General features: G+C 41.1%; 2 protein-coding genes across 6 annotated transcripts in view; one reads left to right on the plus strand and one right to left on the minus strand.

The window, feature by feature from the left end:
* Positions 1-211: 211 nt before the first annotated feature.
* GPR143 (G protein-coupled receptor 143) lies at positions 212-25,770 on the minus strand. 4 transcript variants are annotated; one of them, XM_039379242.1, is made up of 10 exons: positions 25,198-25,770; positions 21,809-21,867; positions 12,986-15,287; positions 11,216-11,325; positions 8,196-8,290; positions 6,770-6,862; positions 6,170-6,279; positions 4,739-4,847; positions 2,324-2,441; positions 212-871 (listed from the first exon to the last, which is right to left on the minus strand). In XM_039379242.1, the coding sequence occupies exons 3-10, from the start codon at positions 13,227-13,229 to the stop codon at positions 572-574; spliced, it is 1,179 nt and encodes a 392-aa protein (XP_039235176.1). In that variant the 5' UTR covers positions 13,230-15,287; positions 21,809-21,867; positions 25,198-25,770; the 3' UTR covers positions 212-571. The 4 variants fall into 4 exon arrangements, with proteins under 4 accessions (XP_039235176.1, XP_039235177.1, XP_039235178.1 ...); XM_039379243.1 differs by having other exon boundaries at positions 21,804-21,867; XM_039379244.1 differs by having other exon boundaries at positions 21,804-21,870.
* SHROOM2 (shroom family member 2) overlaps positions 25,637-27,045 on the plus strand; it is a 123,051-nt gene continuing 121,642 nt past the window's right edge. Inside the window, exon 1 of one of the 2 annotated variants that reach the window (XM_027735241.2) lies at positions 25,637-25,894. In XM_027735241.2, coding sequence (XP_027591042.1) covers positions 25,676-25,894 — 219 coding nt within the window. In that variant the 5' untranslated portion in view covers positions 25,637-25,675. The remainder of the gene's footprint in view (positions 25,895-27,045) is intronic. The other variant, XM_027735242.2, reaches the window with a different exon arrangement.

Below are 27,045 nucleotides of genomic sequence, written 5' to 3' on the forward strand. Positions count from 1 at the left end.
AAAAATTCACATAAACAAGCTAAAAGAAGACTATGTCAGTGAGAGTCTACACAAACAGGAAATATTTGTGCTTAAGTCAGAGTTTGCTGTCACTAATGCTTTACCAAACTGTCAAGGCTGGAAATGGTGCCTCAGAAATCCTAGACCTGTAATTCTGGGTGAGGAATTTTATGCTGAGCAAGACAAGCAAGGCAACACATTTAAAACCCCAACATATTAATAGTCTATTTATTTAAACAAAAGAGTCTTCTACTGTATGGAGGTTACAAGACAGATTAAAACAAAATGGATGAAAATTAATTGTCAGAAACATATATCTTTGCAGAGATATGCTCCTACTGAAAAAGGATCAAGCCTTTATACCTGTTTACATGTCTCCTAGAAGGCAAATAAAGATATAAACCATATCTCTCTGTCTCACATGCTCTTTCACACACTCTCTCAAGTTATAGGAAATGACATCAAGCCACTGAGCACAAACCTAATTCCACAGTACACAATGATTCACACATTGATGTGGTTTTATGAGTATTGACAATGTGAAAAGTTAGATCCAGCTCTGCACCTAAAACTACCAGCCCTGGTAGATGGGAGAGCTTCTGGTTAATCTCTCATCACTGCTAGTGTTACCTTCAGACAACATGCTTATAGCCTCATCAGTCTGCTGGCTGTCAGCTGTTGATATCTTCTTTGAATCATGGACGTTGCTTTGGTAGTTCACTGGTGAGGGATAGGCATTTTCCCCCGCAGTTGACGAGGACATAGATTCCCAGGGGATTTCTCTTTTTCGCCATTTCAGGTCCACTCTCCATCCTGTCCACCCATAGAAAGCTAATGTGAAAAGAAAGCCTTGCATCGGATTAAGAACCCCCTAGGAAAGAGAAGTACAACAGGAATTACACCAGCAAGGCTTCATTTTGAGCTCCAGCAAAATACTTTGTATGTATTAACAACTTCCCTTCCAATGAACAATTGCTTTAAAATATGTTATTTGCATGCAAATAAAAATGTATGTTTTGGCCACTGCAGACACAAACAAATCAGAGTAAAATACTATGATCTGTTGTTCCAAAATGGTTGAGGCCATCCCAGAGAACCGTAAGCACCAAATGACTTTTTAGCATGAATTTTAGCCAGTCAATCCCCTGGTGCATTGTTAACTTTCCCCACAAACTCTAGACTTTTTTATTCATGAAAGCAAATATATTTTTCATTAGAAACCAAGTCAAATACATAAGCATAGGCACTAGCATACACAGACAAGCATTTTAAATCAGCAGGAATTGATCTGTCCGGAATTCCTTTAGACTCCTGAGCCAGTGAAAATGTCCATCAAAGCGGGACAGTAAAATGGGGAGAGGCACTAAAAAAGAAAACTCTGAGTGATCTCCAAAAAACTTTGCCTGTTCCCAGTGCCATGGGATGCTTAGCAAGTTAATGGCTTTAGCTGCTTCCATCTTTCTCACAGGAAAAGAGGAAATTATTTTTACAGCCAATTTAAAAAATAGTTCAGTTCCTAGACTTGACCTCTTGCTCTCTAGGTGAGCAAGAGCAAGGTCCCTGTCACATGAATGTGTTCACTCCTTCTCAGAAGAGGACACTGTATTACATCAGTTGCATCACTTAATCCTTCAATATCAAACTGCTCAAGGGCTTAACTATACAAAGGATGCTCAGGCCTTACAGCTATTTAGCAGCTCCAGAATAAATTTTCTTGGAAAAGGAACATGCAACATCACCTCTGAAAAATCAAATATTCTAATAGGAGAAAAGAGGGTAAGGTACAGTAACAGAGCAGCATCTTACAGCTATTTTTGGTGCCTTGTTTCCAAGATTTTTCATCTATTTGTCCCCAAATAATGACCAGAATGTCAAGATATAAGATGTAATTCTTCTTTAAAATTAAAAAAAAAACACCTTAGTTGCAAACAGAGAATTACCATAAAATGCTCATTTAATGGGGAAACCTTCAGGAATCGTGAGCTAAAACTTTGCAGCTTGCATTATTGCAGAGATTAGCAAGGTTAGGCTAGAAATCATTGTAGTGGTCTGTTCTGGATCCTAAAATGGGTAGTGATTACTCACAAAGAGAATGCATACTCCAGCAAATGGGAGAAAAAGTTGGTCCCTAGTACACCTTTGTCAAAGTGTCTATGAGAAATGCGCTCCCAAGTGACTGCTCATTCCTTTCTCTTACTTAATGATTTTCTTCCTTGATTTTCAGAGTGTTTATATCCCCCAAAATTATAAACCACATACTATACTGTTCCACCAGTCTTATAACAGTGATTTCTAAGACTAAGCAATGTCACTTCTGACCTACCATTATAATCCATGTGATCAGTGCAGCACTTCTGATGTTTTTCAGGGGCATTTCATTGATATCTGGCTGCATTTCGAGATAGAACAAAAGGGTCTCATTGATAATATTGGATGACCAGCTATTGGAGGAGCAAAGAAGAAAAAGACAGTTAAATATATCTATGTACACGTAAAATATGCTTTACCTTCAAATTATACAAATTAAGATCACTAATAAGGACAGTAAGATTTTTTTAATCATAGAATCATTAAGGTTGGAAAAGATCCCTACGATCATCAAGTTCAACACAGCTGGACTTGTTAAATTTCAATCTAAAGGAACTAGTAGCTTTCTGAGACCATGATCAAAAACCAGACAGCTACCTACTAGCCCAGGCCTAGACAAAGAAGTCAAAATAAGAAAAAAAACCCAAACGGAACCTTATAATTTGAACTTGCTGCAGAACATGGCAGTAAATGACAGAATAAAACTGAGATGAAAAGAAACTGTGATCCATAATGGGAACATCATTCATGCTGACTTTTTTCGCTGATGCCTTGAAAGAGTTGTGCTCACAGATAAGGAAACCAAATATATGCACATGTTGTTGTAAAAGGCCTTAGGAATTCCAGCTGGAGTTGGAATTTCAGGGTTAGATTACAGCAAACTTTCAAAATGTCCATAAAAAAAACTACAAAGCAATACCAAAGTTGACTTTAAAACCCTTGAAAATGCTATTTATTTTTTTGAATAAAGGTAATACTTCTTTCCAAATAAGGATGAGGATAATCATAACCTTATTATGTGAAAGAAACTGAGTGTGTTCTACACTAAATAAAGGTTATAGCAAGTGGTTGTAATTTCCTATGACTTCTAAACAGTTAGACCAGCATTTCTTTTTTAGTTCTACTGCAGCTTCAGAAAATAAATCATCAGCATCCATATCATACTTTCCAAAGGGTTTTATGCATGTGCTTCCCCCAATTATATTTTTATCCCAGTGTAAAACTCCTGCTCTTCCCTCCCAAATCTGTAGGCATCTCTTCTACCCTGTGTTGCCCCAACCTGCTGTCTTTGACTAAGTCATTTCAGATTTTACTTCTGGGAAGGAAGGAAATCTTCCCTAGGCTTCTGAGAGGGGACTGCCTCAGTCTTTCCCTCCAGTAACCTTTGAGAGAGGTTTTTACACTCTAAAGCTTATGTTTTATGAGAACAAAATCCTAAACCAGAGTTGTGATTTTGTTTGGGTTTTTTTTCAATAGGAAAAGCCAGAATGAGACATAATGGAAATAAACAAATGTCCCCAGAATGTCCATAGGAAATTGGCCTTTTCTTTCATGCTTGCTCCCAGATCATCAAGCTGGCCACCATTCCTTAGGTTGCAATGCACTTCTGTGGTGCCTCTGGGCTCTTTCTTTCCACAACCCTGGAAGCTTGACTAAATCTCTGCTCCTCATTATTTCAGCAATTTCCAGGAAGCCATGCTGCAGGATCCTTTGCTGCTGTCTCTGTCTCCTTTCTCTGCTGGCTACCCCACCCTTCACATTGGAAACTTCACTCCCAAGCCAAGCAGACTCAGTTATTCCCTAAGAAAAGATAATCATGTCCCCTCAGAGCACTCCAGCAGCCAAGAGAAGATAAAAAAGGCAGCCTCTCTTCCTGCTCAGCCTTTTAAAGCAATGTAACATGCATTAATACACCTGTGTATAAAAAAGTTTAGTTGTAGAGACTGTAAGTTTGGCCAAGTCATTTCACTACTCCAGGACCATTTCCTGCTGCCTCACTCCTCTCCTCCCTGTCCTACTGCCTCTTTCCTATCCTACCTTGAAGTACCATTTTCATGAAGCAAGATGAAATACTAAAAAAAAAAAATAAAATTAAATAATCAGAAATTTCACACACAATCATATGGAGATTTCTGGCATATAACCTTGTATTTCCAGTAGATATCCAAGTTCTTTTCAGGCATTTGGGAACTGCAGAATACAGAGGTTGCAGCATTACATAATCATAGTCAGAGTCATGAAGCCAGTCTTAGAAGCATATTTATTGTAGGTTTTCAGTGATGTGTTTGGCGACAAGAGGCTCTGAGAAATCTTGATTACAGAAAGTCATCTATCAGCCCTCAGTGCTGGGGAGCTGCTGTACCACACAGCTTCAGTCTATGCCCAACCTATTGGGAGTTTTTTGCTATTGTTTCTCGGTGCTTTTGTTTTTCTGATGGTTAAACATTTTATCATTTCCTCACAGCTTTGTGATGTTACAGGAATGATTCATCGCCGTTGTGAACTAGTTTAGAACTGCTTCTTCCTTGTACACCTTCCCTTCCAAGCATAAAGACAAAAAAAATGAAGCAAATGATCAGGCTTTACTCTTGTCCCATACCCTCTCCATCTGGGAAAAAGGCAGTTTAAAGCAAAACAATACACCTCTTACCAAATAACAAATACCAGCATAATTTTGAAGAAGCGCATCTGGATCTCTGTTCCCAGACGTCTTTCATTCTCCGTGTAAATCCCTTGTCTTCCTTTCAGTAAGGAGGCAACTGGAAAGCACACAATTATGTTCATTAATATACATGTACCTTGTTAGTTTAGGCACAAGAATCCAGAAGACAGATGCCTATAAAGAGGGAACTTCTGTCTCTAGCAGCAGTTCAGAAGCTGGAAGGACCATCATAAAGGAATCTCACATACAGCCTAATACTAAAGGAAAATAATTACACACATTTGAATTCATAAAACGAGTGATGTCCCACGAGTTGGTTTTTCTTCTCTCAATCCCCCTGAATATATTAAACAGTATAGTCAATATACTTTTATTTTACAACAAAAGGTAGCACATACAACTTCTATATAATGTGTGGTATAATTACATACTTACTATGTGATGTTCAGACTAAAATAGAATAGATTCTATTCTATTATGCACATTATTTTTCACCGTGTCATTGATAAAGCATTATCTACACCTCTGAAACTTGAAGATGAAATGTCAGAAAAAATAGTTATGCCACATGCTGTTCAGATATCGCAAGGAATATACAAACGCACAAACCAATACACTCTATGTATTTTCCCATAAAAAGGGCAAGTTTTTACAGGAACAACTTCTTAAAAGAACAACTGTTCCTTTGAAAATCAGGATTACTGAGAGACACAGGATAGATGGGATGAAGACTAAACTGAGAAGACTAGATCTTTTCCTGCTGTTTTTGTATAATAAATGTGTAGATATATTCAGATACTGCAAATATCTAGAACTGATCATATTACATGCAAGGGATGCATTGAATCTGTAGCTTTTATTCAGTCTCATTTCTTCCAAGCACTGGATAATAAATAAAACTGGAACTTCAAGATCCCATCTGAGTTGTGTACAATTCCCATTTGTTTCATAATCTCAGAATCAGAAGTGACAAAATTCTGATCACATTTTATTACATTTTTAGCTCAAGGGCTGCCAAGAAGTTAAATCAACTCTCAGATCTCGCCAATGTTATCTTTAAACCAGAATAAATTACATTCCAAAGTCCAGATTGGTACCAAAACTACAGTAGAGTTTAGCATCCACTATACATCATCTCAGACGCTTTAAATCAAGTAACACAGAAATACTTTCACCAATCTACAGCAGGTGTTTATAACAGAACAGGTTGAGTATGTCATCAGAGTGTGTCTCTAGGGCAAATTCCCCATCAAGATGGTATCTTCATTTCAATAGGCAGCTCCTTCCCACCCTTTGCTGTATCTTTATGATTTATTGAGAAGCTGTCCCACATCACGGAATACAAAGACATGACTTTCTACAGTATTGCTTTCTTGCTAAATAACACATATTGATTGATGTTGGCCAGTAGGAACATACCTGCTGATACTGTCCTCCTAAACAGGATTGGGTTGACCACCAGCACTAGCAGGAGTGGGGCATAGGTTGTGACGTAATGTGGGATTGCATGTTCCAAGCCATTTTCACAGCTGAGAAGAAATCATTAAAAGCTTATGCATTTTTTCCCCACAGCTGACAGTTCTGGCTATTCTATATCACCTTTAACTTAAAAAAAAAATAAAAAGGAATGAAGCAAACAGATGCAAACCTTATAATTCATAGACCTTCACCATCAGTTCATACTGGACATAAAGCTGATTTATAACATGTACTGTCTGTGCATTTTTTCTCAAATTTAAAGGAAAGCTAAAACCAGGAGTGGGAGAGCAGTAGGCTCACAGCAGAAGCTGTATCACAGCCCTGAAGCATGCCCAAGTACCTGTATTGCCTGGCATTTTTCTTCTGGGCCCCCTGAAACCCAGGGAAGTATTTCCAGCATACTCATTGACTCAGTGGGACATGCTTGTCAGAGATCAAAAAGCCCAGGTTTTGGATGTCTGTCCCTAAAGCTGACCAAACAACATTCAAATGACCAGAGAGTGCTACAATTTTGCAGTCTGTTCCCAGAGTTCTGCTTACCTGGAGATAGAAGGGTAATAAAGCAGTGCAATCCCCTCCACACAGAGCAGCACTGCAAGGCCCCACGTCATCATGTGGTACAGCACAATTGTACTGCAAGCACCAAACGGGACAGGCACAATTAAAGATATCAGACCTTACACGATCCATGTTGCAAGGTAAAAATAGGACCCTCACTGAAAAAGAGCTTTACAGATAGGAAATTATGCAGAACAACACTGGCAGTACATTAAACTAAGGAAAGCAGGTATGGTGGGGGGGCTCCTCCAGAAAAAGAATGAGCAAAGCAAAGTTGTTCAGGCTTGCACATAAAGGTCCTGTCCCCTCCAGCTTGTAGGGTGGAGGGTCAGGACTTCTTCCCTTCCCTTTATCCATAAGGAACCCCTGCATCTTTCATTTCTCCTGCAGAGAGCAAATTAGCAGATTAAAATTTAGGAATGGAGTTGAACAGTCAAATAAAACACATGTAATTTGAAGAGAACTATGTTTAATTTTCAGAGTTGGATACCGCTCCTGTCTTAGGGAGATTCAGATCTGTGTGTGTAGAAAGTCTTTTGCTGTTTCCTCTGATCTTAGAATCAAGCACAAATACACATGATTTTTTTGCGTAACAGGGAAGGGGGAAGGAAGCAGGTCCCAGATGTTTCAGACTAGAACTATGGGACTTTACAAAATCAGATTTATCCTCAACAGTCTGAAATTAACTCAAAAACCCCATTTTGATAACATTTGCCATAAGAACCATATCTTCTGTACCTGACTGCTAAGTATCCTCTGGGAACAGAAGCACATAATCCAACATTTAGCAGTAGCAACTGAAGGTTATTTTGTTCTTTAAATAACCAACTTAGAGACATCATATATTTTCTGTCTGGCATTAAAGCATGGTACTTTCCAAAGGGTTCAACTTCTTCTGTCATAGGCATTGCAGAAAAATATATTGTAAAGTTCCCCAGAACTTCACAAGTGTGATCAGAAGGGAAATAATGACCACCCTGAGAAGTGGATAAAATAGAAAGTCCGAGAAAAATTTAAAAAATGGGAAATGAACCATATGAAATTCAGCACTTTCCCCCTCTCAATTTTTCGTTTTCAAGATAACACTTTTTTTGCTGCAAGAATCAATTTCAGGTACAGAACAATAGTCATCTCACTGCCATAAAATTTATAGACCACAATTTGCTCCATATTTTTCCAAAGGTCAAATGAGTTCAGTTACATTTAAATTTAGGTTGGATGTAAATAAACATCTGAGCATTACCCTGGCAATTTAAGTACTTAGAACACCACTCATCTCTATCGTTACCTGGTAACCATATGAACATCAGATAGTTGCACAAACTTCACTTATAACCTTAGATAGCTGCAAACACAGACGTACAGTGTTGGAAGGAAAATAACAAATTCAGAGCTTTAGCTCTGGTACCTCAGTCCAGCTGATCTTCTCACCACCAAGTAAGAATCAACAGCATAGCAAAACAACCACCAGAAGCCAGCGCTATATAACAGCTGGATCCACATCTGGAGGGGAAAAAATGCCAAATGTCACAGCTGCTTCTCGAGTACCACTGGGGCAGGGGAGGGACTTTGGCCTGGTGAGTTGTTCTTCAAATGTGTGTATTTTCCAGACAAGGTTATAAAGTATGAAATCTTACTCAAAATCACAGGAACAGCATTGTTGTAGCCTATGGGTCAAGTCACAGGTAAATTGAGCAGTGTTTGTTTTCACAGCTTATTTCTTAGTTTAGAAAACCTGTTATTTACCTCTCCATTCCTAACCTCAGGGTCATAAGTGAAGCCCAGAGAAATTTATAGTGAGGATGTTTTAATTTTAGGTTAAAATCTTAAGTGTTTCTCAGTAGCTGAGACATGAAAATATAACTGAGGTCAGTTATAACCACAGTGTGCCTACGCATTCTGGGTTCTGCACGTGAGAGGTATTTCCTCAGTGCACAAGGACCTGATTCAAGGAACGGTTATCAAGGAAAAAAAGGTCATTAATGAGAAAATCATTCACCCTCTGGAAAAATATCCATACTGAATTCCCTGACTGATTTCTTCAATAAAAATCCAAAGGAAACAGGTTCAAGTCAAGTTAAATTCAACAGCATTCTTGAGCTGACCTTATGAATTTTACCCATGAGTTTGTATAAGATAAGTGACCTTTCTTTGCTGCTGTTTATAAATTCCACATTTCTTCCCCATAGGAGCTGGCTCTTTGTAATAGTCTGGAACTGTTTAATATTCAGATTACCTTCCCTCCAAGACATCTTTCAGTTCTTATCTGAATATCCTTTATCACAGCTCCATAGCGGCATCATTTTACATCTGGAAACCAACATGCTTTTTATTGAGCCAAATGTCAGTGAATAGAGATCAACCATTCCATCCTCTGAAAGGCAAATCAAGCAGGGAAATATTTCCTTTCACCATGGGTGTAGACCCTACCTCTAGTCATTCATGGCATGAATTATTCAGCATTTAATTCAAACACCATGACATTTTCCTAGTGCACAGGAGCAAAAAAAAAAATTCCAGTCTTCCTTCTAATGCACTTTACCCATGGCACTGAGCATGTAACTTCATCTGTATGTTTACATATTTGCTGCAGTTGAAAAATGCACAATTTACTATATGTACACACACATATACAAAAATAAACTGTGAGGATTTCAAAAAAATCCAACATAGACAAGACTGTCTCCAAAAACAATACAAATCAGATATAACCAAAATCTTCACATGCTATTTTACTTTTTAGCAAAATGACACATTTTGCTACAGTGCCTAAGAGAACCCCTCTGCAAACCATTTAAAGAAGATATGTAACAGCCTCACTATTTGGAGTTTGTATTGGCTTGTGGTTAAGTGAAATAAAACAGTGGTACTAAAAGAAAAATAAAATAGAATTGGAAACATTTTATTAACTCACATGAGAATATGTATGGGAAAGTGAGTGGAAGGAGGGTTAGTTTTCATTCCAATATAATTAAATCTAAATTTAAAGTGACTCAAATTACAGCATTTTACTAGAGTCCAATAAGGGGAAAATAAAAATTATGGTAGACCGCTATGCTGCTCACCATCTAACCTGAGATTCAAATGAAAAACAAGCAGTCTGCATACAGTATCTTGTCACCATTGAAAAATACTATTTTTTGTGTTAAGGGCAAGAAAGTGAATTTAAAACATGAGGAAACACATGTTTTGAATAGGACATTCTTGCTACAAGATACTGAAGTTGTTGGTTTCCTCTTCCTTGAAGGAAAAAAATCATCATTTGCATCTAATAAGCAAAACTTAAGGATGTATGACAGAATTGAGAATCAATAGGTGCATACAATTTATATTTGTGTACGTGGCATAAAACTGTCATGTTTGAAATTGCCATTATATAGGCATACAAGGCATAGTGAGTTCAAGCTGGCACATATTGTTCTATTTTAAAAGTACTGAATAATTTTCTTTACATGCAGCATATCCCCTTCTACATTGTACACTTCGAATTGCAAATCTAATACTATTACTGCTCATGCATTCATTCACTGGGCACCCTATCTGTTGAATTTGGGTAAAGTGATGATCTGTCTTATCTGTCATTCTCCGTGTTTTGGTAAAAAATGTTACCTTTATTCTTGTATAGTAAACTCAAATTATATGTCTCAGTATTATGATAGTAAAATTTGGAACTGAGTTTTAATCTGTACTTTTGGAATGCATTTACATTTTCTTATTCTTGTGTTTTAATCCAGAAGATACTTAATTCTACTTGTCCAGATGCATTCACTGAATGCCCATATAAGCAGCAATCTGAGGTGTAATCCTACATGGCAGAGACAGACCTTCTGCCAGCAGCTTTGCAGCTTTGAGTATATTTATCTTTAAGTTCCTCTGTGTCTAAAATACACATGCTCATGCCACAAAGGCTAATTTGAGCTACCCAAGTTGCTGGTTTCAGGAGGTCCCCACTGCCACCACACAGGCTGTAGTTTCTGACAGAGAAAGTGGGAAAATAATCTCATGCTGCCAGTGCAACAGAACCACTGGGGTATTAGTGCCAGCAGTGGTTCACAGCCCTTTCAGGATTGCTTGTACCCTTATGGCTCTATATTCCTGACTTAAGTACAGGTATGTCCTCCACTACCCTGGCAATCCTGCAATGAGTGAATACTAAAAAACTCTTGGGATCCCTTTGACCTGTGCTGCCCTACATCCTCACAGGCACCACGCAGCATCGTGTAGCAGCACCCTGCCCGTCCCGATACAGACCTCAGAGGAAGGCAAGAACGCACTTGCAGGGGTGTGGCAGAGGCTGAAACCACCATATCCAGGCTCTGACTCACAGCCACATTTCCTTTTGGACACAGTAGTTTGCCTTTCAGACTCCCCACGTGGAGGGATTGTTAATTGGGAGGAGGAGAAAGGGGGGATGACCTCTGTACCTACCGCGCTCCCCACGCAGAAAGTGGAAGGCCACACATCAGTCCCGTTCGCCACAGAAATGTTAGCTATGAAGCCTGGGAAGCCTAGCCATACACTTGACCTAAAGATCATACCTAAGGAAAAAAAAAGTATTAATGCTTTGAATCTGCTGGTGTGATTTGAATCACATGCTTTCCCCTGGCCACATATTTCACATCGCAGCCCAGATTTTGTGCGTCTCCCGGAAGACGACGGCTGCAGAGGAGCACAGTAGGGACAACTGTGTTATTTAAATGTCAGTGTAATCATTCAGGGAAAAGTAGCCCCAAGAGTCGGAAGCTGCTGGGACTTGCAATGTTATGTAGATTAAAATCTCACTTACTTACAGATGGTCTCACACACTTCCTTAAAATAAACTGGGTAGCAGTTAACAGATTGACATAAACCAGTCACTAAGTATTACAATTTTACCAGCATATATTCATACACTGATATTCACTTCTCTATAATCCCTCATTGCAGAAGAAAAGTTATTTCCCACTTTTTGCTGCCTTCATTTTTACAAGCAATTGTTTTCCTCTCTGTCACAGGACTGAACCGAAACAGGGCTTCAGAATTAGGAGAGAACACTACCCCTTTTAAAAATAAACTTAGACTTTGTTAGTGAGGTTTTCTGGGTTTGCTTGACATAAAGCACCAAAATATAACAAAACCCACCAGGTTTCCCACCAAGAATGAACTATTCCCCACCCACCAAAGTGAGTCTAATACAAAAACAATACTGGATAACTAGTTTGAGTTTGTCAGTGAAAGAGAAAGGGAAAAAACCACTTTGCTGGCCTCATCTGACTAAAAGGACCTTTTCCAGGCGAATGTACATATGTATTTTCCATATCCCTCTTTCTTTATTTCCCCCTATAATGTTTGTTTTAGTATTGGTACTTACTAGGCACTGTGAGAGAACAGTATAAGAGGTATGAAAGGGGAAAAGACCTGAAACACACAGACACGCACACACACAACCCCCACTCCGAGCAGCAAGAGAGACAAAACAGCACTACTTCTATTACCTAATGTGAAGGAAAAAATGCTACTGTAGAAACAAACTTGTCCTGTATTTTCACGTGTCATGGTAATTTATACCCAATTGGCAGTAAATGATTGATGGGACAGCTTAAGACACACTAGTTTCATTTTGACTCATGTATTTTGTTTTATTCTCTGCTGTTCTATTCCTCCAACCTATCACCCAGGGGCTGGACAGCAGGTTATCCTTGATAAGGGAGCTTCACTTGCATTTCAAAAGCCTGTGTCCAGCTGCAATTCAAACTCACTTGCTGTCAATACGATGTGCCCAGGGAAGTGGCTGGCACATGAACAAGAGGCACACTTGGTCTGAGAGGATTTAAAGACATAGAGGACAGTGGTTTTCAAATGTAGTTGTAAGGATTGTTTGATGTCAGCTTAGTTTTCAATGTGCTGCACCACCTCCACTTTTATGCCTTACTCTGAGGACCAGTCACTGTTCTGGATTTTAATTTGTGTTAAAGCATAGATTTTAGTGTAGATTTGTCAAGTGCTTTCACTTCTAAAGTATAATTACTGAACAAGAACTTTCTCCCCAAAGGCCTATTATTTTCTGATCTCACCTAGCCTAAATCTTTCTGTGAACACATAGAGCATGTTTTCTTCAGAAATCTCTGCTATCCATTCACCAGTTTCATTTGTCTATGGTACCTCAGGGCAACAAGAACCTGCTACAGCAATGGCAAGGGACATCAAGTGGGCACTTACCTAAGCCTCCAAGGATGTCACAAATGGAGATAAGGAGAAGGATGGTGGAAGAGGAGGAGGCTTTGGGCATCTTCCGTGGGCTCTGCCCTTTCTTTGGCAGAAGCTGCAGGATGGTCAGCATCAGACTGATGGAGGCACTGCCAATGCAAACTCCGCAGAATACTTCAGGCTGGAAGTTCATCACTAGCTGTGTAGCTGCATCCCTGTTAGGGCAGCAGTAGGTTTCTAACCTTGGAGAAGCCATGAAATGTCCAGTTGGTGGAGGGGTCCCAGGAGCAGAAGAAAATACTGTTGCTTCCCCAAGGCAGCATTTACTTTTTCTTCACCCTCCCCATTAGTCCTTGGTGGTGAGAATCACGCGATTGATGGATCATGTGCTGCTGCTGCTGCTAGAAGTAAATCCCCCCAAGCTGCCTCTCTCAGCCTCTCCTAGCAAGGAGATCAGATCCAAACAAGAAAACACAGTGTAATCTGAAACATGCCCCATGCTTGCTCAGAGCCATTGGCAACAGTTCACTCACATATTTCTGTTTGCACAGTATGTGATACAGGAAGACTTAAATTCGTCAGAGCATTGGAGATAGTTTAAAATAAATAAGGATGCAGATGCCGAAGTAAAAGCATTAGATTTTAATTGTGTTTCTCTTTAGCCCCATCCCACACAGCACCCTTTAATTACTGCAAATTAATTGAAAAGATGAGTCTGGATACAAGCAGCTCTGGTCTTTACAGGGAGGAATAGGTATACAAATCCACATCCAAACCAAAATCTTAGTTTCAGTGATCCAACCCACCCACCTCCGTAAATAAAATTAGAAACATACTCTATCACTACAGAAAGAGATTCCAATTGGGAAAAAATATTAACCTCATCCTATTTAAATCGCAAGCACAAAAAATCCTCTCTTTAGTCTGTACTGTCTGCATTGAATCAGCTTGACATGGAAAATTCCAGGACTTAGAATTTCTCAATAATATTTTTCTCTTTTCTTTTTTTTTTTTCCCTTTTTTAATTTGGTAAGGGTTTTCTATGAAAACAAGATTTTGATCTTCAACATTTGTTTTTACTTTATAAGCTAGACAATATCTTTTAAGATGGGTCCTGTTAAACACAGCAGCAAATACTCACAATTATAAACACAAAAAGTAATTCTCCCCTCTTAGCTAAGCTTCACTTAGCTAAGCTGATACTCCATGTATCAGCCCTCACCCTTCCAGAAAACTTGTTTATAGGAACGCATTCAGGATATACAGGAGGCAGCACTGCCAACAGACTTGAAGTCAACAGCTTGTTTAATAACACAGTCATGGATTTTATAATTAGCCCCTATAAGAACAATTTACCTAACCTTTCATTTCTTTTTTTTTCCCCACTGGTCCAGCTTATTATTTTTGCAAAAATTATGAAGGACTAGTGAATGACGGTGGGATGTTTTGTGTATAGGGCTTATAAACACAGAGATTTCAGCCAGTGTGTCTGCCCTCAGTAGAGAAAACAGGCACTAGACCTGGGTAAAATGGTACCTGCTGCGTTCTTCGTTAGGGAAAATACCTTTTACACTTGATCCCAGCAAAAGAACAAAATCCCCCAAGCTCATCAGCCTGCTGACTGCTGCTGAGGGCTGTGCAGCCTCCCGGTGCCAGACAGAGGGAACAGGGTTTGGGTGGTAGCTGGAGCTGAAGGTGCCAGACCTGATGTGTGTCCACCCAGCCTGTTCCAGGAGACTCCCCAGTGCTCTGCCCCGGCTACGACACTCAAAGAGCAGGATGTTAGCTTGCAAATTCAAACTCCTACACACGGATGTCCATTCATCAGCAAAGTGTCTGAACTCCCATTATAGTCAACTGAGGTCTTAGGCAGCCAAGCTTACAGTCTAGACTTTGTCTAGAGAGCTGTTTAGCTCTTCTGAAAATAAATGCACAGGGTGAGCTGAGTAGGCTCCAGTGACCATACTGGGAACTCGGGCATCCACATCATCAAAGACTGTGAAACCCAGGCAGTTGAGCTGAATGTTTTTGCTGGATGTTTTTGCTCCTTTACAGCATAAAGAGATTTCCCTTCTCCATGGATGAGGACAGATGAGTGACCTGAATGTTGCAATCCTATTTTTTGTTGCTACGATGTGTACAAAAATATATTGGAGACAGCAAGGTTGCAAAATCAGATTGTCCTGATCCAGGTTGTCAATACAAGGCTCTGTTGTCAGTACAAGTTTGGAACTTTATTCCACCTCTGCTAGCGTAGCGGTGTGTGGGGTTGCCACATTTCTGTCAAGATACTGTGTTGAAATCTACCTGGCTACTAAAGAGACACAGAGACAGATTATTAGTTAAAATAAAGCCATTATATGCCATATATACAATTCAAATACATATAAATTAGAATAAATTATGTTTGCTCTCATTTGAAGGTAAATTACATTGCTTGGCTTATACTTAAAACAGCAAAACTTTAAATTATTAGACAGAAATGGAAACTGTTGAATAGAAGCCTTTCATTTCCACTGTCAGGTTCTACAATTGTTCCCCTCACTATTTCTGTTGCTATTTTCCTTCCTTCAAAAATCTGAAAAGCATGTCAAGTTGTTATCCTGATTGTTTGTTCTGGCTTACAGATCGGAATGTTTTGTGTGTTTTGCTTTTTTTGCTTATCATTTGTTTTCATTGATCTTGACTGTGATCTTCTAGTTTGCCCACATGGATTTACGACTTATTATTTTTTCTCCCTGCCTTTTTTTCAGCCACTTTGAAACTACTTTCATTCCTCAACTGTACTCCAGTACTCTGGAGGCTAATTTTTTTATCATTCTCTTCATTACTCTCCACAGTTTTGCCAGCTGTGCACCCTACTTTTATTGCTTTACTTCTCTGAGTGAAGGATTGGTTTTTAACCTCTTCTTCTGGGTCCCTTGCCTCCTCTAATCTCTCAGGATTTGATTACACAGGTACTTACAGAGGGAGTAAGTGGTTTTTATTGTGAGCAAAGCATATGACCTCTAGCATACCTAATGCAAAATAGAAATCAAAGTGACTCATAGATCAATGGATACTTGCCATGATACAAGTAGAGGTGTCTAAAACATGCCAACATTTGAGGCTGAATGGGAGATGGATCTGCCAAACTAATGAGCCACCCATTTTCTCAGCTGGTAAGACCTAGCTAGTCTCTGGTTCTTCTTGCTGGTGTTGAAGTATAAAAAGTTAGAACGGTCAAAGAAATTCAAAGCTGGTTTTGCAGTCTTACACTTGAGATTAAACTTTCTTCTTGTGGTTATGAAAATAAGAGGATAAAAGCTGGGGACAAAGGCAAAGGAAACAGAAAAGTAGTGAAAGAAAGTAAGAGAATCGTTATTTTGCCTTGTTAAGGACCATTATATATTATTCAATAAAACTTACATCATTCTACAGGTCCTGATTCTCTCTGAAATTATTGACACAGTTCCCACTTCTGCCAGTGGTACCAAACAGACCCATGAATATGGTATTGCCTCATTTCTGCACCAAGGCAGGAGCTCAGCTAAGCAAATGGTGTAGCTTGGAGACAACCATTACCACACATACAAGAAACATTAAAAAAACCCAAACCAAACAAAACCCCAAACAAACCCACAAACCCCTGGAATTGCAAATACCATTCAATCACACTCACAGCATAAGTACAACACTAAAAATTCCAGTCCTGGTTTTGGACATTGGCAAGAGTGTGCTCAAGAATGAGAACAATACTGTGCTCTTTGCAAGGAGAACATGTGTGTACTCCATACTTTTAGAAATAACCTACTCACTCTCTCCTTGGATCCAGGACATAATGTTTCATCCCTGTCCATGTTCATCACTAAGATGAAACACTGGCTTCTAAGGGAAAGCAAGGACAGGCATGCATTTCTGTCGTTAATGTTTCTGTGTGTTTATGGCTTATGTTTGAGTGTGCAGCTATACATATCTCAATCACTGTTTTAATTAAATCTGGGACTACAGCACTGGTTTAGAAAGGACAAGGAAATTTGTGGCTATAGAGACAGAGGATAGTTTATTTTTGTTTATATGTATAGTTCAATGCATGAATTAACAGCTCCCAATGAAGATCTTAGCTACTTTACAAATGTAAAAGCTATATTCGTCAATGGTTCATGATCTCATTGTCTTTTACACATCACCTGACGTAACATTTCCCAAACTGAAGAAAGCTAGGTCTGTCTTCAAGCTAATTGGATGCAGTTATGATCTCCCCAACAGATCCTGAAATATGTTCTTAAAAGCCTTGACATACAAATCTTCTATATGCTTTAGCACCATTCTTCATTTTATCTACATAGACTTCCTGCAATTAGATTTAATTTGGAAGAAACTATATGTCCTTTCCATAATCAGCAGTACTGATTTTTAAAAGTAATTTTAAAACTGTTTTTCACTTAATGTATAACTGAAATTAATGGGGAAATTCATACCCCATTATTTCTATTTCAAGTTTTATGTAAAATTAGGAAGGGATATTGGAACAACAGTGATATTCAAAGCGTAATATCTGTCATTATTATAACAGCTACAGACTCCATTAAAAAGAACTGGAAGAAAAACATGCATCAATTCCCATCCTTCAGTGATTAAAATATAATTATAAAATTGCAGATTATTATTTTACATTTAAAGATGGTGAATATTAATTTTAAAAGTATGAGAATTAATATCTCATTGCATAAAAATAATAATGTTGAAGTTCTTTTCGTTTTCTCTAAGAATAAAAATATAAATACATAAAATGAGTGTGCATTTGAACAGCTCAATAATTGTGTGTATTTGACTGATGCAATCATGTTACACAGATTTTATTGATTTATTATATACCTTCTCCAGGGTAGAAACATTACAGTGCGGAAGGAGTTGGGATCCACTCTTTCGACTTTTCTTTGAAATCATGATTAAAGATCATGATTTCATTGTCAGGCATGGACTTTGCACTCCAGGGTGGACAAAGTAATGAGCATCCAATGTAGTTTACCAGATACACCCTTCAGCTGAGCAACATGGCTACACTATATATTTATATCACAGCTTGGCTACATCAGCTACTCCTATTAGTCAACTTCCTGGGAGCACAACTCCAAGAAATCATTTGGTCCTAAAACTGCTTCAGAAAATGCAATCTTCTGAAAGTAATCCTCTGTGTGAGCTTCAATACTAACAATGCTTCACTTGCATGAGTCTGCTTTACGCAAAATTCAGGCTAAGGAAGCAGTACCTTCCACAGCTTTATTCTTTCTAAGCCAAACACAAGACAGGAAAAGCTAACCTGAATGTTGCACTTCTCATTTGTATGGCTTGGTAGGATTCCCTCAAATATCCTATCAACTGCTAACTGTTCTGGTAGCAGAACTGAGAGGAGACCACACCTACACATTTAGTATAAAGAGGCGTAGCACTCTGTGGGGATGTGACACACAGAGAAAGAACTTCTGTCCCCGGGACTTCTGGGCATGCTTAAAACAGACTTACATCTGCCCTAATATCACCACATTCATGCAATACAATAAGTCTAGCACTGCTGGACCATAGCCTGTTGAGCATATCTGATGCTTCAGGGCAAAATGCTATGGCACTGCAAAAAATAAAGAACATTTACTTCATGCCTTATGCATACTTAGATGGGCTCTCACAGGTGCTACATCGTATGACCTTCACCTGGACATGGTTCATTTTCTGTGTAACCAAGCTGAGAGTAGAAAGGTCATTTGTAATGAAGAAATGCTGTCTGTTTATAGAAAGCACTGGGACATTTATTTATACATGGCTGATAGGCAGAAAAAGGAAGGTCTGCTTGGGGCTAGCAGCAAATGAAGACAAAGTCCAAGTGAAAAATAACAGATTACAAGGCTTTTGTCTGCTCTCATGCATACTCTGGCCTTTTGCTATTTATCTACCCTTTTAAAAGCCTTCACAGCATTCTCTGCAAAAGAGCATTTGAAACCTTCCCTTCAGCATTTTCCCTGACCATGCTTGCTCCAGTGACCATCTTCATCAAGTACAGAATTTAGATGTAACAGGCTGTGATATCAGTTTAAATGCATTAGAGACTTTTGTTAGCCTTTGAGACTGTGTCCCTCATGTAATTAAAATGGTCCAGCAAGTGTTTTACAGCACATGAGGGCAAGTGGCACAGCACAGTTTGTACAGAGAATGTTATCATGTAACGTTATCAGAGAAGATAGACAACGAAAAACACTCCCTAATGTCCCATAATCAGAAACACAGCAGCAAGAATAAATATTACAAATGATGCTTCGCTGAAATGATGGAACTTCATGAAGAAAAAAAATCCTAGGTTAATAAAGCTGCAATGCACAATATGATCAAATACAGCTATATAGTGAATATATATACATATATATGTACATGTATATGTATATCCATATACTGCTGGACTCTCTTCTACAACTAAAAAGAGTGGCTTCATCCATACTATCTTGTAGTAACAGTCACTGGACCACATTGTCCCCCAAACTGTGTTCAAGCATTGCCTAGTTAGCCTGCTGCTGCTGAAACAGTGCGGACAGTCATGTACTGGTGCTTCAACCTCTGTGCTCTCAAAACTCCAGCTTTTTGGTTCCTTTGTAAAGTAGTCATCTGAGATGTTGTGATACAATTTGATAAAAGGTCCTAGCATAGGAACTGGAAAAGGAACAAGTGTACAGATACCAGAGGGACAATGACCCAAAACAGGACTTAACATGTGCCTGGACTTGACTACAAGCTGAAAACCACAACCCTGGGGAAAACTAGTTACCTATTCATCTTCTTTTGTTAGCCTGTATGTTATCTTCTGACTCTGCAACCACATAAGGAGTTGCTATCGACCTTTTTTTTGACTTTCAATCTTGTTTTCATGCAACATTGTGAAAATAATAAATCCTGAAGTGGACGACAGATTACAGGAGTCTGTGTTGGACTCATCGCTTTTTTCTTGTCTACAGGTCTAATAGGTCTCAAGATCTGAGCCAAGAATATTACTGTTGGCAAACCATTGTATTTTTTCTCTTTGTCAGTCATAGCTGCAGTTTGTTCCACAGTGCATGCTCTCACCCTCATAAAATTGCTCTGAAGTACAAAGCATATGTGCTGTGGGAATAAGTAAGAATTGAACAAAGTTTGAATTGAAATCATCATGGGAGATAGAAATATCAGGGCATCATATGAAATGCTATTCTTTCACAAATTTCAGCTTTATAAAAAGCCCTAGGTAAAAAACACAGAGGATTATTTTTTTTTTGGTCATAAAGAACTGAAGAACTCAATATATATTTGAGTTATATATATCTGAAAGGTTGAGAACTTCTAAGGCTTTTTCCAGCACTAATTATGTGCTGATGAAGCCTTATTTGCAATACAGGAGAAACAAGATACACTTGGGAAAGGTTTTTAAAGTGCCTAAATCATAGAGGAGACATCCTGCTGGAGCTTTTCAACATGTTATTTTTCATTCTGGTAAAGTAGGTAATTTGTTGAAATCAAAGTGTTTTGCAGAAGAGCGTGATTAGGCTGAATTCATCAGAAGCAGCATGGCAGGTTTCCAAAGGAAAGCCTTTTGGTTTCCAGATATGCCAGGATGTCTGTCGTTGGGCTGCTACCCAACCTGTTTCTCCAGGTTCTCAGGACTTTCAGACTACACAATGGACTGTCAGCAGCTTGCCAAACCTTGAACTACTTGATCAAAAAATCCATCCACTTCTGTTACAGGAACTTCTTATCACTATTTCAGTTGTTTTGGTCTTTGTGATGATAATTTTCAAAGACATTAGGGTTTGAAACAGGAAGGAGCTGGAAGCCACTGTGCAGCTAGAAAGCTACAGTCTAATCACTATCAATGAAACATGGTGATATGAATTGCATGACTGGAGGGCTGCCATCAATGGCTATAAGCAGATCAGAAGGCTATAAGCAAGGAAGAAGTATTAAATATTACAAAGAAATTCTTTACTCTGAGGGTGGTGAGACACTGGAACAGGTTGTACAGAAAAGCTGTGGATGCCCCATCATTGGAAGTCTTCAAGGCCAGGTTAGATGGGGCTTTAAGCAAGTTGATCTAGTGAAAAATGTCCCTGCCAATGGGACATTGGACTAAATGATCTTTTAAGGTCCCTTCCAACCCAAACCATTCTATGATTCTATATTTCACTGTATGCTTTGCTAATTGTACCATAAACACTTTATAGGATTAACTTTTGCTCCAACTACATGTGCATGCATGCCCCATAGCTTTTCACAGTAATATTAGATTGCTGTGCCAGTGAGCTATCTGGGAATAAGATATGCAAGTCCATAACTCCTACTTTGTGACTAATTTCTCTCCTGAGTTCTGGCAGTAATCTCACTGGATCCACAGTATTGTCGCAAAACTGTAGCCTTCAGAAAATATTTCTTTTTAATTTTTTCTTCTTCATTGTAGAGATCACACACTGTAGAGAGCACTGGCAACTAAAACAATATGCCTTCAACAACTATGTCAGCTGGTTACATAGAAGATGATGCCTTGGTACAGTTATAAAATAGATAGGTTATTCTGGCAGATACCACTAAGGATGTGTACAAATCTGCTCTACTCCTGTGCTGGAGCTGATAGAGCAGAACATGGGCAGTGGATCAGCTGTTCAGTTTCAGCATCTTAACTTAAATTGTCCATGAACTATGCATGCTCCAGGGCATCAATTTTTAATTTCATATGGATGAGGCAGAGGCACTTTGTCTCTTCACCAACCTGTTGATGTTTGGCGGTTAGCTCCAGGAAAGGAGTAGTAACAAAGAGTGGGAGGTTGTAAAGGCTTACCTCACCTCAGTTCTTTACTCTGTAACTATGAGTCAAAAGCCTCTCCTTCTCTCAAATTTCTCAGCTGCTGGGGAAAAAAAAAAGCCCTGCTGACATTGAGAGGTCCAACACAGTGAATGGTTTCAAGTAAAAAAGCCTATTCCAGAGCCATCCGGCAGGTATCCTGTGCAATTCAATGCAAAGTGCCTCAAGGAAAAGATATGTGGTGTACAGCCACAAGGGTGAAGCAAGCTGTACCTCAACATCACACTCTGCCTGACACTGTTTAAATAAAATCCTGCCATAAAGTAATTTATTCACAGTTTTGGTAATACCAATGACTAAGTAGAGAGGAGGTATGCAATATGAGCAACAGAAAGAATGGAGGCCGGGTAAGTTCTGTGGAACAAAATTTCACTTGAAGTTGTTAATCAAGCTTCAAGTACCAAGGTAGGAAGACAGGTGAAGTACTGTGAAAAGAGCTCAGTTTTTACAAGGCAGGGATTCACAAACTGGGTATGTGGGAACCATCCCTTAATAAAGTCTGATATCTCCTTTTCCATGGCAGAAGAAGGCATTTGGGTAACTTTTGTGTATCACTGTGAAGTATCTTTGGCACATGTTTTTACAGAAGGGGATCCCTTTTATACCACATTGGTCACAGCTGCATCATTTTCTGTCCTTAATGTGAAAAAGTGTGTTACTTCCTCTGATATATTCATGGCATCCTGATGTATCTTGCATTTCTACCTTCTATTGCAAACTTCTCTGTACTCAGAAAACATTTGACAAGCTGAGGATTTGGTCACTGAGGCTTTTGTTAAACAAATACAGTTATAATTGGTTCTCTTATCACACAAATGAAAAGTAATATTTTAGAGCACATTCACTAAATCCTTTGTTCTTTATTTGAAACCTTGTGAAGGCTGGTGAAGCTGCAGAAATTCAAGTAATAAAATTATCACAATATTATAAGAAGAGCAAAAGTACAAGGCTCCAGCTGGGTTCTGAACAAGCTTCAAGTCTCACAGAGAGGCAGGATATAAAAGATATGGAGAGAAATTTGACCAATATGACAAAAGAGAATTCCTGTCTTGCTTTGACTTGTCAAACTTACGAGAATGAGGAATTTTACACAGTGGTCTCTTCATTTTCCATTGGTAACATCAAAAGAGAAAAGGTAAAAAAAGGTGTCATTCAAGATAAAGAAGTCTGATTTCTGAACTGTCAGTCACAAGCTGAGGATCTGCTTGATGATTGTGTCAGACTATCAGGGTGTAAGCACACCTGAAACTTAGCTAGAAACTTGTTCTGAGGTCTCTCTTAACCGTGAGTGCGAAAGCTTTCAGATATTCCTTCTTTAGGCAACTGCTTTCCCAAGAGCTACATGTCCTCATCTTCCACTGGTGTAATTACAGTATCAGTTTGACAGTTTTAAAAGGATGATGATTCCTGGCTCTAGATTTTCCATTTTTAAAATCTGTGCTCAGATTTCTTCATCGTTCTCCAACACTGAACTTATAAGACCAAATCTAAAAGCCAAACAGTAATGTAAATCTTGAATTTCTTATGTACAACAAAATGTTCAAAATGAAGAAGAATTAATGTTTTGAAGTTGAAAAAGGGGACACGAACAGGGAAAGCGTTTTTGGAAGCAGAGTTTGCTCTTCTCATTAGTGATGTAAGCTATTTTATTTCCATTTCATTTCAATCAGCATACTTGGCAATACGCTAAAGTTCAAATTATTATTCTGGGTCTTTTTTCTATTACCATGCTTACAAAACCCAAATTGTATACTGCAGCTCTTTAAAACTTCCAGCTATAGGTTACTGAGTATACATTGCTGTGCAGACAAGCTGGTATGTCTTACACAAACATAACTGTAGACTTTGTCTCAGATTCTAAGAACAACTGGAGACAGGCCATTGAGTAAACCACTTGTATTTCTACTTGTCTATATGACAGAAAATAATTAGAGAAGAAATCTGACTGAGGATCTGTAAGTCATTAGAGACCTCAAATAACTTGATGCAATATCTAGGTTTGGTAAAAGGTTTGTGTTTAGCAGGATTCATAGAAGGATGTGTAGGTGTCCTCTCCACTGTTCCTTCTACCCCTTAATCATACCAATGGTGTATTTTTCTTGTTTCTAAATGTCCTCCAATCTGCTGCTGTGATTGATGATTCAGATGCTCTCAATCCTGAAACCAGGAGATCTAATACTCTCTTTAAGTATTAGAGAAACACCCTGTAGGTAATGTTGGAAGTATTGTAGAAACAAATTGCTTTGGTGCAAGACAGGAGAGTTTCAGGAGGAACAAACCAGCTGAAACAGGAGTTAGGGAATCACACTACATAATTAGAATGGCATAATGGTCACTTTCCAAAAGCAAAATATGTGAAGTGTCACATCAATGTACAAAACCTTGAAATCCCACTGCATATACCAGGAATCTCTATGAGACAGCTCGGCACAGGAGAAAGTCCCTTGAGGTTCACTAGTCTTTCAGAAACTAAAATAGAGACTTCCCCATGTCTTAGATCAAGCAGTACTTCATCTGCTTGGTCATGAAATGCCGGAGGATTGTGTGCCGGCACACAAGTACTCCAGGCCAAGTCTGGTCCTGATTTAAGGCACTGAAGCCTCCTATAAAGTGACGCAAATGAGCTGAGAGGATTGAAAGAAATAAGCATTTTACTCCCAGCCCCACCTCTAACTCAGTGTTGGTATCAGGCAACCCTAAACCTTATTTCCTATCCATAAAATAAGATTTGCGTGAAGATTAGCACTTCCAGTTCTGCCTCGCACTCTGCCATCAAAACTTTTTTGAGTCTCGGACTCCAAACCTCTTCCCCGTTGGCTGCCTTTGCTGTAGGCTTCACCTGTCTCTCCCACCGCTCCAACCCGGCACCAAGCCCGTCTCGGCCGCGGTCCTGACCCCGGAGGCCTGGGCCAGGCGGTGGTGCGGGGCTGTCGCTAGAGGGGCTCGAAGGGAGAGTCCGACCCGCGACCGCGGGGCCCCTCCGCCCCACAGGTGGTGGAGGCAGCGCGGGGCGGGGGGTGTGGCCGGCAGGGGCGGGCAGAAAGCGCCTCCCTCCCTCAGCTGCTCTCTGACTGCCCCCAGCGCTGCCCGGCTTCCCCCGCTCAACCCTCCCCGAGCACCGCGGCGAGACGGGAAGAGCCGTCCCCCTCTCTGCTCCCTACCCCGGCCTCCCGCCGCCTGGCACCGCGAAGGCGGGGCGTCCTTAGCCTGGAGGGGGCGGCCACAGGCGCCGGCTGCCCTTTCCCCCGCCCTCCACCTGCTCGCCGCTTTTGTTTGGGAAGAGGGGTGTGGGGGAGGCGCGGCCGCCCCTGCGTGTGGCGGGGCGGGGGTGGCCCGGGTACGGCTCCGGGGCGGCTCGGGGCTGACGGACCTTGTCACCGCCGCCTTTGTCTGTCGGTCGGTCCGAGATTGCTCCCCCCTCGCCCTGCATCTGCTCCTCCTCGGCCTGGGGATCGCGCCGTGGGGCTGCCGCTCCCGGGGAGGGGCGAGTAGACGGAACGCGGGTTTCGCCCTCTTTTCGGGGCGAGAGGGAGGCGGAGGCGCCTCTCCCCGCCCGGCACACCGCGCTGCTCGGCGGCGTTTGCCCCGCCGCCAAGTTGCCACAAGTTGGAGCCGCCCCCCCGCCGCCGGGCTCTGGCCTCGGCGTGAGACAATACCGCGGGCTGCGGGGAGGAGGAGGAGGAGGAGGAGGAGGAGGGGGGCGGGCGGAGCAGCCCTCGCTCGCCGCCGATGGGGCCGGGCCGGCCGGCGCTGCGGGGCGGGTAGGTGGCTCGGCGGGGGCCGCCGGCAGGCGCGCACCGGGGAGCGGCCGGCAGAGAAGAGCCAGCCCCGGCCGCAAACGGCGCTCCATGGAGGACGTGGGGCTGCGGGCCGGGCGGGAGCGGCTGGCCGGCGGCGACTCGCGGCTCGGCGCCGTGCTGGTGGAGCCGGGGCCCGTGATGGTGATGGTGGAGCAGCGGGCAGCCGAGGGCTACAAGCTGGTGGAGGTGCAGCTGACCGGTGGGGCTCCGTGGGGCTTCACGCTGAAGGGCGGACGGGAGCACGGGGAGCCCCTCATCATCACGAAGGTGAGCGGCGCCGACGGGGCGGGGAGGTGGGTCCGGCGGGCTCCATGTTGCCGTGCCCGCGGCGATGACAACCCGGCGGGGGCAGCGGGCCCGGCCCCTGGCGCAGGTACCGCGGGGCAGCGCGCCCAGCGCAGGTGCCGCTGGGCCGGGCCCCTCCCGGCCCTGCCCCCGGGCCGCCCTGGGTATCCAGGGAGCGGGGACCGGTGGGGATGGGGCGCATCCCGGCAGCTCCGGGGGCAACAGGTTGCTGAGCGCCGGCAACCTGCCGCTTCTGGCCGCTCTTACTGCCCATTAAACAGCTGGTGCCGTCGTCGCGGGCGCTGGTAACTGGCTGCGGGACCCGAAACCCTGTGCTGGGCTGTTCCCTCCCTCTTTTCCCTTCGGGCTCCTGGCGCGGGAGGGTATGGAGACTGAAACTCCCGGCTCCGAGGCTGAGTTTTCTCTGCTGATGTTGCACTTGCAAATTCTAAGTAATTAGGATAGCCTTTTGTATCTCCCTCCTTCTTTAAACAGAGAGGTCTTGTGGCTAGTGACCAAATTCATTCTCCAAAGACAAGGAGGGGGACGTTCTTGGGTATATATACACTTTCTGATTGCCTTTTTTTTTTTTTTTTAAAGTTCTTGTATACTCACAGCTTTAATCTCAGTGTATTGGACGTGAGTTAGAGAAATACATCACATTTTCTAGAAATGTTTTTCATCTGGGTATGTTTTGATTTAAGAACCCCCATCCTCAGTAACTGTTGTTTTGCTGTTAAGACAGCTTTCGTGTTGCACAGTGAAAGCATATAAAAATAGATCCACGTAGGTTTGTGAAAGCACATTTTGCTCAAGATCTGTAGGAAAGATATATATATATATATATATAATATATATGCTTTTGTCTACAAGTCCTCTGGACTCTGCCTGTTTCCATTTTAAAAGTGCCAGAGGGTGTCAGAGGTCAAGAAGTCCTGTTTTATCCACAGCAGAAATTCTTCTAATCTTATTTTTCGGTTGGTTTCATTGTGAGTTGCCTAGTTGTTTCCCTTCTCTCACTCTTGAAACAACTGCGATACGGACTTTACAAGTTAGGACTTTTGAAACCATCTGTTTCTAGATCTCTTCCCTACTGCTGTTTTTCAAGAGACAACAGTCAGTGTCAGAATATG

The sequence above is a fragment of the Pipra filicauda genome, unplaced genomic scaffold, assembly GCF_003945595.2.
Source record: "Pipra filicauda isolate LSUMZ 115617 unplaced genomic scaffold, ASM394559v2 scaffold160_size1671714_pilon, whole genome shotgun sequence".
Classification (NCBI taxonomy): Eukaryota; Metazoa; Chordata; class Aves; order Passeriformes; family Pipridae; genus Pipra; species Pipra filicauda.

What these genes read in the sequence shown, in the direction of transcription:
- GPR143 (XM_039379242.1), bottom strand. Translation starts at nt 13,229, where the DNA reads ATGGCTTCTCCAAGGTTAGAAACCTACTGCTGCCCTAACAGGGATGCA. An exon ending in CTTTCTGCGTGGGGAGCGCG is followed by an intron (nt 8,291 to 11,215) that starts GTAGGTACAGAG and finishes TTTCCCCTCCAG; the next exon opens with ATGTGGATCCAGCTGTTATA. An exon ending in TGATCACATGGATTATAATG is followed by an intron (nt 872 to 2,323) that starts GTAGGTCAGAAG and finishes TCTCTTTCCTAG; the next exon opens with GGGGTTCTTAATCCGATGCA.